The sequence below is a fragment of the Protopterus annectens genome, chromosome 13.part0, assembly GCF_019279795.1.
Source record: "Protopterus annectens isolate FY-2018-M chromosome 13.part0, PAN1.0, whole genome shotgun sequence".
In the NCBI taxonomy this organism is placed as follows: Eukaryota; Metazoa; Chordata; order Ceratodontiformes; family Protopteridae; genus Protopterus; species Protopterus annectens.
Genome location: NC_056747.1, coordinates 323,830,755 through 323,843,337, shown reverse-complemented (window position 1 = coordinate 323,843,337; position 12,583 = coordinate 323,830,755). Strand labels below are relative to the sequence as shown.

At 38.0% G+C, this 12,583-nt stretch overlaps 1 protein-coding gene across 4 annotated transcripts in view; it reads right to left on the bottom strand.

Annotated features, from left to right (window-relative positions):
* MEF2B (myocyte enhancer factor 2B) overlaps positions 1–12,583 on the bottom strand; it is a 786,689-nt gene that overhangs the window by 34,034 nt on the left and 740,072 nt on the right. For all 4 annotated transcript variants that reach the window (XM_044053922.1, XM_044053921.1, XM_044053923.1 and 1 more), the window contains one exon: positions 10,386–10,521. In XM_044053922.1, the coding sequence (XP_043909857.1) occupies positions 10,386–10,521 (136 nt within the window). The remainder of the gene's footprint in view (positions 1–10,385; positions 10,522–12,583) is intronic.

Here is a 12,583-nt window from a genome sequence, read left to right as displayed (position 1 = left end):
ACTTCTCTTTGTGATGCCCTGGCAACTACTACCCACTGGGTAAGTTCTACCTTCTTGGCCCTTCTGCAGATACAGTGGCTTGGGTCTTCCAGCTGTCTCACTGGAAGGTCCAGCTGATTAACTAATACTTAATAAATCTTTCCTTAATACTAAAAGGTGTCAGCTGCTGTCCTACAGAGCTCCATCCTAGCTCCATTTCTCTTCAGATTGTTTAATAATTGTCTAGAAACCTTTTATGGGATAAGAAGCCCAGCAATGGCAGACTAAATATTTTGCTGCAACAGAAGTCCCTGATAGTTAATTATTAACCTGCATATTACAGTGTTCTTTTTGGTCACATGACATTTAGCTAAAAAAGAACACTATACTTTTAACTTACTAGAAGTCCAACACCATTCAGTTTGGTAGGTACACAGTTTGGGAAAAAGGTTACTTATTATGCATTTGTTTTTGTATACTGAATTGCATCACTGAGTCAAACGCTCATTTTAATGGCAAAAAAACTTCACAATACAAAACAAAAATAAATAAATAAATAAACAAACAAACAAACAAAGAGCCAAGAACAATCTGAAAGTAGCAAATCAATCAAAACATGAAATAACATCTTCTTGAAAGTAGAGCCAAACTCAGATCCTGGAGCTGAAAGATAACATCATCAATCATTGTACATTCATGCTGCACTAAATGGAAGTTGAGGTAAGTGACATTAGATATACCTTTAAAACACATTGATGCAATTGGGATGGACTGACCTGAGAGTACATCAAAACAGTCTAATATCCCAATGGGTAACCACAAAAAAAAAAAATGTTCATAGTATTTCTCATTTTAAACATATGTTTACACAAACATTATAAGAGATACACTACAGTTTTTTTGGCACGGCTATCAGAAGGACTGATTTCATTCAAAGAGTAGTATATTAAATATATACAGCTATTACTAAAGCACTTTTCTTTACACACTAATCAGAAATAACAATTTCATTAGATAAAAAAAAACACTATGGCCCTGGTCAATGGTAAAAATACATCTTCCGTATCATAACAAAATAACAATGTTGTGGTTATCAGAATGTTTCTCAGAGGTAAGTATTTTTGGAGAAGGCAGGGGACAAGTATATGTGCTTTGCACTCATTAATTGCTCTGGCTTCCTGTATGGAATATATAAGATATGACGACTGCCTCCTGCACTAATCAGCACTACTAGAGCTCATATTTTTCCATTATATAATCTTTGGCTTCCTGTCATAACTCAATATTTAACAAGTAGTATGCCCAGATCATCCATTTTATTTTGTTTTATAAAATCTTCATTGTCATGTGCTTATTTGGTGCCAGCAGCCTATGTTAGCTCTATTAGGACTTAACTAGCTTCTCTCGTCGTTGGTTCAGAAATCAGCAAAGGCTCCTGCAGCACTCAGCTGCTTGTTTACCACATAAATCTCTTCCCTTGTGTTTAGTCTTATTCACAACACTGCATAACAGTTTATCAGTTATGTGTATAGCTTCTAGCCATGTTTAACCCTGCTTTTCTAGTGCTTTAAAAGCTGCCAAATACATCTGAGGTTTCCTGCATGGCCTGCCAGGCACAATCTATTCTTATCTAGAATTTTGTATTTCAGGGTATAGTCTTTATTGTACACTCTTTAGCTGATTGTTGCAATTGATTGACTCTCCTCTGATGAAAACCCTTTGGAAATGAGTTCCTTGAGCTCTAAGGTATTGTATGTGATCTGTACAAATAAAATCATAAGCAAATTATTAGAATGCCTGTCTTTGGTAATACAGTGGGATTGGTGACCTACTAAACTAAGGTTCATAAAAAGCTCAGTAAATGCATTAACTGTAATTTAATTCTGTGTGTTTGCTGTCCAGCACAAATATTAACTGTGCCGATTGTAAGATTTCTCCAAGGGCCTTTTTCATACCAGAAAAAAAAAAGGATGAATAGATTTGCAGAGCAGCATGTGGGTGAAAGGCAGCTCAATACAATGGGGAGGTTTAATTCTAAGGCTCATATCACATTTACTCAAGGGTCATTTACTTCTTTGGAGCTTGTTAGTCTGTTTTCTAAATGGTTGATTTATTCATTTTGAAAAACAAGAAATGATAAACTGATAGCTTTCTGTCGATCCCTATAGCCTTTCCTGGTAGTCATTCATAAAGACACTTGTTTCTGATCATATTCCACTCATAACGATGCAGGTCTACTCACATTCCACACTTATGTATTACAAGTCTGTGACCTGCTCATTTAGCAAGAGTGGGTAAGTGTTGCACTAAGTCAAGCTAGAGCCAAGGTGTAGCAAAATATTTTTTTCAAAGGATTTAGACAATTTTTTCAGCCAAGGAAAGGTTACACACTAACCAAGTCACTGGAGGAAGAAAGACCATCATTTTTGTCTCCATCACCTTTATAAAAAACGTAAAAAATGTGAAATAGTGTGTGTGTTAATGTCAGCAGCCGTTGATCTATACAACAAGATGTAGTTGTATTACTGAATGACCAAAATGAAAATAAAAATTATCGATCTTTTAATACACCTCTGTTACCCCTTTCCTTACTTTACTGTTTGGGGACCCTTGGAAGTAAGTTAAAGGGGCAGCTTTAGTCTCCAAATGGGGAGTTATGGGGAGAAACCGCGCTCTAAATTCATTCTTTAAGTGTAAGCCAAGATAACAACACAAATAATGCAGTCTTGGCACCTTCATTATTTGTGCATTTTGTTATTACAACACAAATTCTTCACAGCAAAAGCATTCACAGTGGCATTGGGTTCGTAATACAATGAAACCAGTTGTGGAAACAACTACATGTATTACATGTGTGTTAACCTAACATTTATCTTATACTTAGTGGTATCACATCTTGTACCTTTGGCTAACATTAAAACAGCAGCCTTTTAAAATGAGTACACCTTGCTTCCGAAAGTTGCTAGCATGATCTCTTTTCATTTTGCTGCCTTCTTAACTCACCTCTAAGCTACTGTCTGCTGCAAAGATCAAGGTTTAATATGTATACATTTTGGAGATGGATTGAACTTTTTTAAAATGCAATTTCCTTGCTCTAAATTACATTTTGTTTCATGTACTAACACTGACTTGAGGGGGAATGAAATGCCATAACGAGAACAGCACTCCAGCAGACAGACATGTAAAGGTCTATGCATTTTTTTGACCAGTGTCCTCTACCACACCCCTTACTCAGCTGGTACCTACATTCATTCTCTTATGTGTGCTAAAAAAACTATCCTGATTTAACTGTTCCTGTGAAGAAAGGCTTCTGACAAGTGGGCTAGGCTTACAAAAAAAACTATCCTGATTTAACTGTTCCTGTGAAGAAAGGCTTCTGACAAGTGGGCTAGGCTTACAAAACACAAAATGAGGACCAGAGGAATAGAGGATTTGTCACATACTGATCACAGGGTGGTGGACACACAACTTCCCAATATGCACAATCAAGTAGTGGTGATAATACATGGCACAAGGACTGGTGATAACACATGGCACAAACAGTAGTGATAACACATTGCACAAGCAGTGGTGATAACACATGGCACAAGCAGTAGTGATAACACATTGCACAAGCAGTGGTGATAACACATGGCACAAGCACTAGTGATAACATTGCACAAGCAGTGGTGATCACACATAGCATATGCTTGTCACTGCAGTGCTGCACAGCAGATTAGACACCTGTGTGCTATATCCCAGAAGCTGTTAGTTTAGTCTCCACCAGAAGGCTAAACTATAGCATTGACTTCCACATCCTCATCTCAATAAATGCAGAGCAGGCCAAGGCTACTTGATCCTTTCTTTGTACCCTAACCCCCTCTTAAAGACCTTTGTGGCATAGTAGATGGAAAAAGCAACAAAAATGTCATACAAACTGGGAAGCGGCAACTTGAAACTCTGTTATAAATATGTACAGCTGATAAAGAAAATACTGGTAAAAATGTGGGAAGGTACACTCCTGATGTAGCAGAAGGGATAGGAGAAGAAACACTGACACACTAGTAAAAGTACACAGCTATGATAAAAAGAAATAACTGTAGAAGCTTCAGAAAATTCTACGCTCTGGATTTGACACTACAGGAAATGGCAGAGAAATACCTGGTTATTTCTAGGAAAATTTAGATGTCGAATTAATTAATGAAAGAGGTTTCAACAGAAACTGACAGAAAATAACCTGTGTGTTATCAGAAACAGTTGTTTAATTGGTGAAAGGAGTGACTACAGAGACTGATAGACAAACACCCTTAGTAATTGATGTAGGACATTGTTAAAAAGATGCCATTTATTGACAAAGTGATGGATGAATGTATAGAGACAGAGAAGGAAAACCCTCTTGTGAAAAATTCATTAAAAAAAGAAAGGGAACCCAAACAAACCCCAAGATTTCCATATCTAAGCTTAACAGATCATTAGCCAGAAATATGACTCTAACAGCAGGTACTTAGAGAAACAGACATTGTAAAAGAAAAAGCTGTAAAATTTCCAAAACCAAGAGCAGAAGAAAATCACTATAGGAAATGAATTTTATAGATTGAGAAATACAAAAAGAAAGCAATATTCCTGTATTCTTAGGTGAAGAGGCTAGACTCCCCACCTCACGTCAATGTACTGGTGAAAGTGTTACTGATATGCCAAAATTGCAGATAAGCAATGAACATTTTAAGAAGCAGAAAGAGGGGACAATTCATTAAGCAGGGATAGTGCAAACTTAGCCAGAGAAGGACTGACAGATGAGTGGAGTAATGATGATCGCCTACCAAGAGGCGATCTCTGCTCAACTTACAAAGCCATGTCTGACCCAGCTCTGTTAGAAATGCTACATCTAAAGAAATCCCAATCCCTCCACACCATACGCTCCACAGACTTCAACCTCATTACCACAATCAGGCTGGAGGGACAGGTTCATAACCCAGAGACTGCCCATGCTCTGGAATAGACTTCCCATACATGTTAAGCAGAGCACCTCACTGGCCATCTTCAAGAGAAATCTTCATGAGTGGATGGGAACTAGAAAGTTCACCCCGGGGATCACTCCAGTGGCTCTAGTTGATAGAGGCACTGGGAACTAACGTTGGGCATTATGATGCCAGGGCACTTCTATTGTAAAGGCTCCAGGGCCATTAGCCTAGTACACACCTATGAACTCATATTTTCAGTTAAAGAACTGCTTATTTTATAGGCTGAATAAAGATGAATACTACACCAACAATTAGATTCAAAACATTTTAAGAAAGTTATAATTAAACTCGAACATAGTCGTAATTTATATTCAACATATAAAATATTTAATACCCAATATCTTACGTGTGTGTGTACATATGTATGTATTTTATATATATATATATATATATATGTGTGTGTGTGTGTGTATATATATATATATATATATATATATATATATATATATATATATATATATATATAGACACACACATACACATACACACACACACACACACACACACACACACACACACACACACACACACACACACACACACACACACATATATATATATATATATACATAAATCTACATTTTTTTCTAATTTTTAATGAGCCATACCACAAGATAATACTTACATACTAATTAAATAACTTGACCCAAACACATATACATAATGTTATTACATTAATTACTGTTATTTTTACAATTATTACAGTGGTTTGATACTGATTATATTTGCATTTAAATGTGTTTTTTAAAGGATGATAAACAAGTTAGATCTGGGCCTTTAAATTTTAGAATTTGCGTTATTACTTGATTATCAGCTGACTGTCCTGGGTCATGTGACAAGCACATTTATAATAGCTGTTTTTATTGTATTTTAACCTTCTGAAGAAGTCCATTTCTAAACAGGGATGAATATGTAAAGGTTTTGAGTTTTACAATAAACATTTGCTTTGGAATACCTATGTCTCCTATTTCTAGCCTCACAAATCCTATTCTGGAATTTGTACTGGTTCAATAGTGAGGTTGGATAATTTGGAATATTTTTTCGGTTTGTTTTAGAGATATCCAAAGAAATATTTTCACTGACTGGGGAATGTCATTTATACGAAGGATAATGTACCTAATGCACCAGCTTTGACAATGTTTTACAGTAAAACAATTAAATACTTCAGTGGACCACCCTCAGTAATAAAACTCAGAAGTCTATGCTAAATAAGGCCATGGGACAAGATGTTAAGACCTGGGATCAATTACTTCTCTACCTCCTAGGTTCATAGGTAGTTACTAGGCATGCAGTCCAAAAGAACATTAAGGAGCCTAGCCCAAATTCTCAGCTGTTCTAAGCACTGTCTGCTAAGTAACTTGCTCAAAGTCAGACAGTAGGCAAATGAAGCATGAGGGAATCAAACCCTGTGCCACAGGAAGTAGCGTGTTAGCTGGTCTTAGCCTTAATCATCATCATCAATCCCCTTTTTCTCATTTTTACGTGGGGCTGGGGCTATCATGTCAATTATTGCCATCTCTCTTTATTCAATGCCACTCATGCCTGATTGTTGCAGGTCTTCTCTCACACAATCCATCTACCTCTTTGCTGGATGCTAATTTTCTGTAGGCTTCTTTCTATCTGTCCCAAATCTTCTTCACCAGATTGTCTTCTGCTTTTCTGCACATGCCCAAACCACTGTAATCTTTTTCCTTTGACCTTTTCTGCAGTTAGAGATACTTTGATTTCTGCTCTTATGTCCTCATGTCTTTTTTCTTCTCCATCACCTCTAGCTTCCTCAACTGCTCTGCCTTCACTGCTCAGATTTCTGTACCATACAGTAGTGCTGGTCACACCACTGTTTTGTGCACTTTACTTTTCAGCTTCATTGGCATTCTTCTATCATATTCTACACATGACATTGTACCACTTGGCTGCATCCCTTCTGATTCTAGCTTTGACCTCCTCATTCAGACTTCCCTTCTCCTCAACCACCCCTCTCAGCTACGTGAAGCTGTTAACCTGTTGCACTATTTTCCCTTCTATCTCAAATCTCAGCTTCATCTGCTCTCTCCCATTTGTTGTGATTACAACTGTCTTATCTGAAGTCATTTTCCTCCCAAGTCCCTACAGTTTTGCATTCATTCAACTATCCTTTTCCGAAGTTCTTGCTCAGAGTTGGCTTGCAATGTCACATCATCTACATACAGCAACTTTGTTGATCTCTCCCCTACAACTTGTTTGCTAATGTAGTTCATCAGCAGTATGAACAGCAGTGGGCTCGGAGCTGAACCCTGATGCCCACCCACTCCCACTGGAAACCCCTCTGTGAGACAGAACATTGTTTGTATTTCAGTCATTGGGTTCTTGTATACTGCTCTCACTAATTCTACCAATGTGTATAGGACTTCAAACCACCACAGGACTGCCCAAATTAACTTTCTTGAGACCTTGTCATATGCTTTCTCCAAGTCTAGGAATTCCCAGTTGGACTCTCTCCTCATCTTTAGCTTCTTCTCAACTGTATATACCCCTATAAACACTAGGTCTGCTGTGCTGCATCCTGATCTGAATCCAAACTGCTCATTTCCTATCTTTCTTTCAAATTATTATATATTATTATAGCCTTAACCCTCTGCTCTAATTGCTTACTGTAAGAGGTCCTGGTAATGGCTGGAAATCCACTTCACAACACTTCACTTATCCCATTAAACAAATGATCAGAAGACTTAAAGTAACACACTAACCTAGCTATGCATGCACATGTATGTCCATGCATGTGTGCACATGCACAGATGCACACCCTATATAAATATATACATCATGGGTGCAAGCATATGCATCACACACATACAGACACACCTTATATATTAATATATACTATGAGTATAAGCATATGCATCATACAAACACACACACACACACATGTGCACCCTGTATAAATATATACCAAGGGTGCAAGCATATGCATTATATGCACATATGTCTGCGCACGAGCACAGGCACACACAGACACACACACAAACACATACACACATACACACACACACACACACACACACACACACACACTATACAAGTATATACCATGGGTACAAGCATATGCAGCACAGATATAGACCATTCATATGCACCACAAGGCATAAATGCAGGCTCTGGGGGTGCTTTGCATTGCAGAACCAGTATATATTAAGTACTGCTACATCCCTGGAGCAACAGCAACTGACGCAGACATACTAAACCTCTGGTATTTGGGCAGACTGAGGGCTACCCCTGGCAGGATAACCCAAATGTGATGACTACAACAGTAAAACACGGAGAACATCCAGTATATATTAAGTACTACTACATCCCTTATTACTGCCATGAAAATGCAGTTTTCTGTGCAGGCTGCTCAAACTCAGAAAGGTGCCCTTTCCCCAGAAATGAAGTGGGGATGGAGCTGGTGTGTAAGCTAAGCTGCCATAGAAGACTGTGTGTCCTGTGTAGATTGTGTATGGAGGCTTTAAAACAATCATTTGTTTGCTTATGTGTTTTTTCCATTAGTAGTTTAGGACTGCAACATCTTACTTTGGTATCAATACTGTGGCTCTGTTAGACATTCCATGGGTTACTCATTCATGTATTTCATTAATACACACACCTATAAACAAGCATGTACACAGACATATTGCATACATGAATGCAGCACATGTGGTATATACATACAGCATGTATACACAGGTGCTCAAACAACATACACACACAAAAAACACTCACATATACATATACACATACGTGCACACAGACATATTCACATGCATACTCACCACATACATGTATGTATCACATGTAGTATATACAAATACCATGTATGCAGAGATGCTGAAATAACACACACATATATGCATGAATATGTGTGTGCATATACACCTGCACATGCACAGTCGCATAAACACAAACTGTGTACATGTACACAGCACATGTAATACATAAATACACCATGTAAACATTGATACTCAAATGATAACACACACAGAAACACACATAAATACACCTTTGCGCACACATGCACACACATACACACACACACAAGCATGTGTTTGCACATTGCACACATGCAGAATAGACGAAAGAGGAGGGTTTGGCCTGTGATAATAAACAGTAATATACCTCAAAATGACTGCAGTCCAGGAAAATAGTTCTCCGAGTTAAAACCTGACAACACCACTTCATTTTCAGTAAATATTAATCTTAGTTAGGTGAAGCCATGGTGGTGCAGCGGTAAGTGTTGTCAACTCACAGCAAGAGGTTCTCCCATTCGATTCTTGGCTGGAGCGCCTTCTGTGTGGAGTCTGCATGCCCTCCCCGTGGTCAAGTGATGTTAAAGACATGCAGGTAGGTGCGAGTGTGAATGGGTGTGCCTTTATTGAATGGAGTCGGGCTGCAACTCGGCACCGTAAAAATCCACTGCCAATCATGAGCGGACCGGAGTTCCGCTGTGGCGACCCCTAACCGGGAAAAGCCAAAAGTCTTTTATTAATCTTAGTTAAGTGCTTTCGTCTCCCTAGGGAGACTTTTTTTTCCTGGGTTGTGGTCATTTTGAGGTATGATACTGGCTATTGGTTTCTTCACACCTTGGCTTCTACAACAGTCATTTGGTAACTAGGGATATCCCTTTTGCTTGCAAGAAGACAGATCATAGAGTAATGTGCATTAAGAAAGATTTTGAAAAGCTGCAGACATGTCTGTTCTTAAGGGGTCATTTGTATATATTCCATGGGCATTCACAACAGGACGTTTAAGGTACTAAATGGCAAGGGCTGTAGCTTGTGAGGTCTTTCTTGCAATTTCTACATCATTTAAACCTGAGGATATGTGAGTAAAAACAGTACAAATAATTTGTTTATTTCTTTTGTTACAAAACATTTGAGGAAATTAACAGAAAATGATCCTTCCTCTAGAGCATAAGTTCTCAGATTTTTTTTACACTGAGCCTCCTTCAAATCACAGACTAATCCTTTAGCCTCATCTAGATACCAAAAGTGCTGTGGGCCTTCCCATACAAAAAGAAATAAGTTGCACTGTATAGGAGAGCCCCCCCCCCCCCACACACACCTCCTCCAAGCACATAAACACTTAAAATAATTAAGAATTGTTCTAGTACATTATTCCTTCACTACTGCAATAACAACAAATAATGCACATTCACTGACTGCTGTCCTCGTGCACTTAGCTAGACACCACAAAAAATTAATACTGGTTAGTAACATTTTAAATATACAGCGTTTTAGGACTTCCTTAGGATTCCCCTAAAAGAGGCCTGGACTTCCCCATGAAAGATGACTTCACCATTTGCAATACTATTTACATCAGGTCAGCCTTAGGTTAGAAAGGCCTTGAACTTAGTCAGAGGCCTTCAGCCTGCAGTTAAAGTGATTTCCTTACCGTATATGACTGTGGGGTGATGGTGGCATGTCATGGTGGTGATGATGGTGATGTTGCCATGTTGTCACTGGACTTTGCTGGAGGCCTCCAGCATGAACAAATCCAGGGTGTGAAGAAATATCAAGATGTGGGTACTCTGGAAATAACAGAACAGATGTAAAGTTTTAACAAAGAAATGACTCCAATGGTCTTTGCTTTGAATTACTGAACTTGATGTTGCAGGTTGCAACTAATATCATGGGAGAAAAACATCAGATCTACTGCTGTTTCTACCATATTTTTGATTTTGACTCATGTAGTTCCTGTAATATCCAACAGACTGTTAGCAGTGATGAAAGGGATTATTCAGCATTAGATTTTGTTTAAAAAGCAATGTTTACCTGAGGAATCTCCATGTTACACAATAAAACACCTATCTGAATAATATAAAGCAAAATATATTTTACTCAGAAAATTCTTTAGATTTTTAACACACACATTAAAATCGCATTAGCCTAAGTATGTGAGAAAACACAGCATGTAAATGTGAAATAGACCAGGGTGTGAATGACAGACAACATTTTCCTGAAGTCCTTTAATTTATGTACATTAAGATAATTATATTATCTAAAATGATGGAAATATTAGACACATCAGTTATATATCTATTTTAAAACCAGTTGGACGTTCAGATAATCTCATCAAAATTGTGTGTGTGTGTGTGTGTGCGCGCGCGCGTGTGTGTTTTCACCTATCTAACTGCAATCTCTACATGTAAATACCTCACTGCTGAACATTACATTTATCAGTAGAATGTACTGTTATACCACATTTTTGTAGCACAAACCTTGTTGTTCTCAGAGAAACTGAATGAAAAGTACAACACAACAGAATGCATGTTTGAGCTTTCAGAAATGAAACAGACAGGGGCCAAAGTATTGAAACAAAACATGCATAATCATTTAAATTTTCATTCTTGTACACCCTGCTGTGTCTGCATTAGGTAAAAAAATGAATAAAAAAATGTACTGAAAAAAATACTGAATACAACTAGTAATATAGGTTTTGTGAGTTTGTCTTTTCTTTATTTAGGCAGCTTCATAACAAATTAAGAAAGAAACAAAAAAAAACATTGCTAGACATGTATACCCTTAAATGTATACCCTACCATTTCTGCCACAACCAGTTTCAACTGTTTAATGACACCACTGAAAACTCTATTTTTTATTATATAGAGTATCCTGACTATCCTCTAAGCCAAATAAACCATACACCAGCCATAATAACTCAGTCTTACCAATTTCCCTATCACTCTTCCTTCTGTAAAACCATATACTTGATGATACAGATATAGCTAAAGATCTACCATAAAACGTTCCTGGTTTGATTCTCATCTTGGAGACCTTTGGTGCGGAGTCTGCATGTCCTCCCTGTGTTCATGTTGGTTTCCTCTGGGTGCTCTGGTTTTCTCCTGGGTCTACTTTGCATACCCAAAATACCACATAACCAAAGACCAGCTGACACAGTAGAGAACACCGAAACTCCACACCTGGGTAGGTTGTAGATGATGTGGTGTGTTCTCCATGAGCTTTTGGCCCAGTGGTTACTCAGCCTGGGAAACTTTTCAACTATGTGGATGTTTGCTTATTTTGTGTTTTGGCATTCTTGCCCTAGTCATCTGGTCTTCAGTTACGTGGTATGTCGGGTATCGATAGGCAGAAAGATAGATAGATAGATAGATAGATAGATAGATAGATAGATAGAGAGATAGATAGATAGACAGATATATATATATATATATATATATATATATATATATGGCCCAAGGGCTTAAGTAAGCCTAGCCAACAAGGTTCCATGGCTTACATCACCCAATAAAGTTATTTTCCTGTGCCCCTGTTGAGAAGAGCCACAGAAGTGATCCCTGGGGTGTATTTCCTATTTCCTATCCCTTTATCAAGATTTTTCTTGATGAGTGCTAATGAGGAACTTTGCATGACATAGATGGGTAGCTTGTTCCAGAGTATGAGAAGTCTCTGGGACAAGGAATCTATCCCTCCAGCATGTCCTGTTTATTGTGGTGACAAGGTTTAGGTCCCTAGAGTGTGCAGCTCGGAGGGATTGGGATTTCTTTATGTGTAGCATGTCCAACAGCTCTGGGTTTGACACATGTTATATGTTAGGCAGAGATAACCTCAGACTAGGCAATATGCTATGGA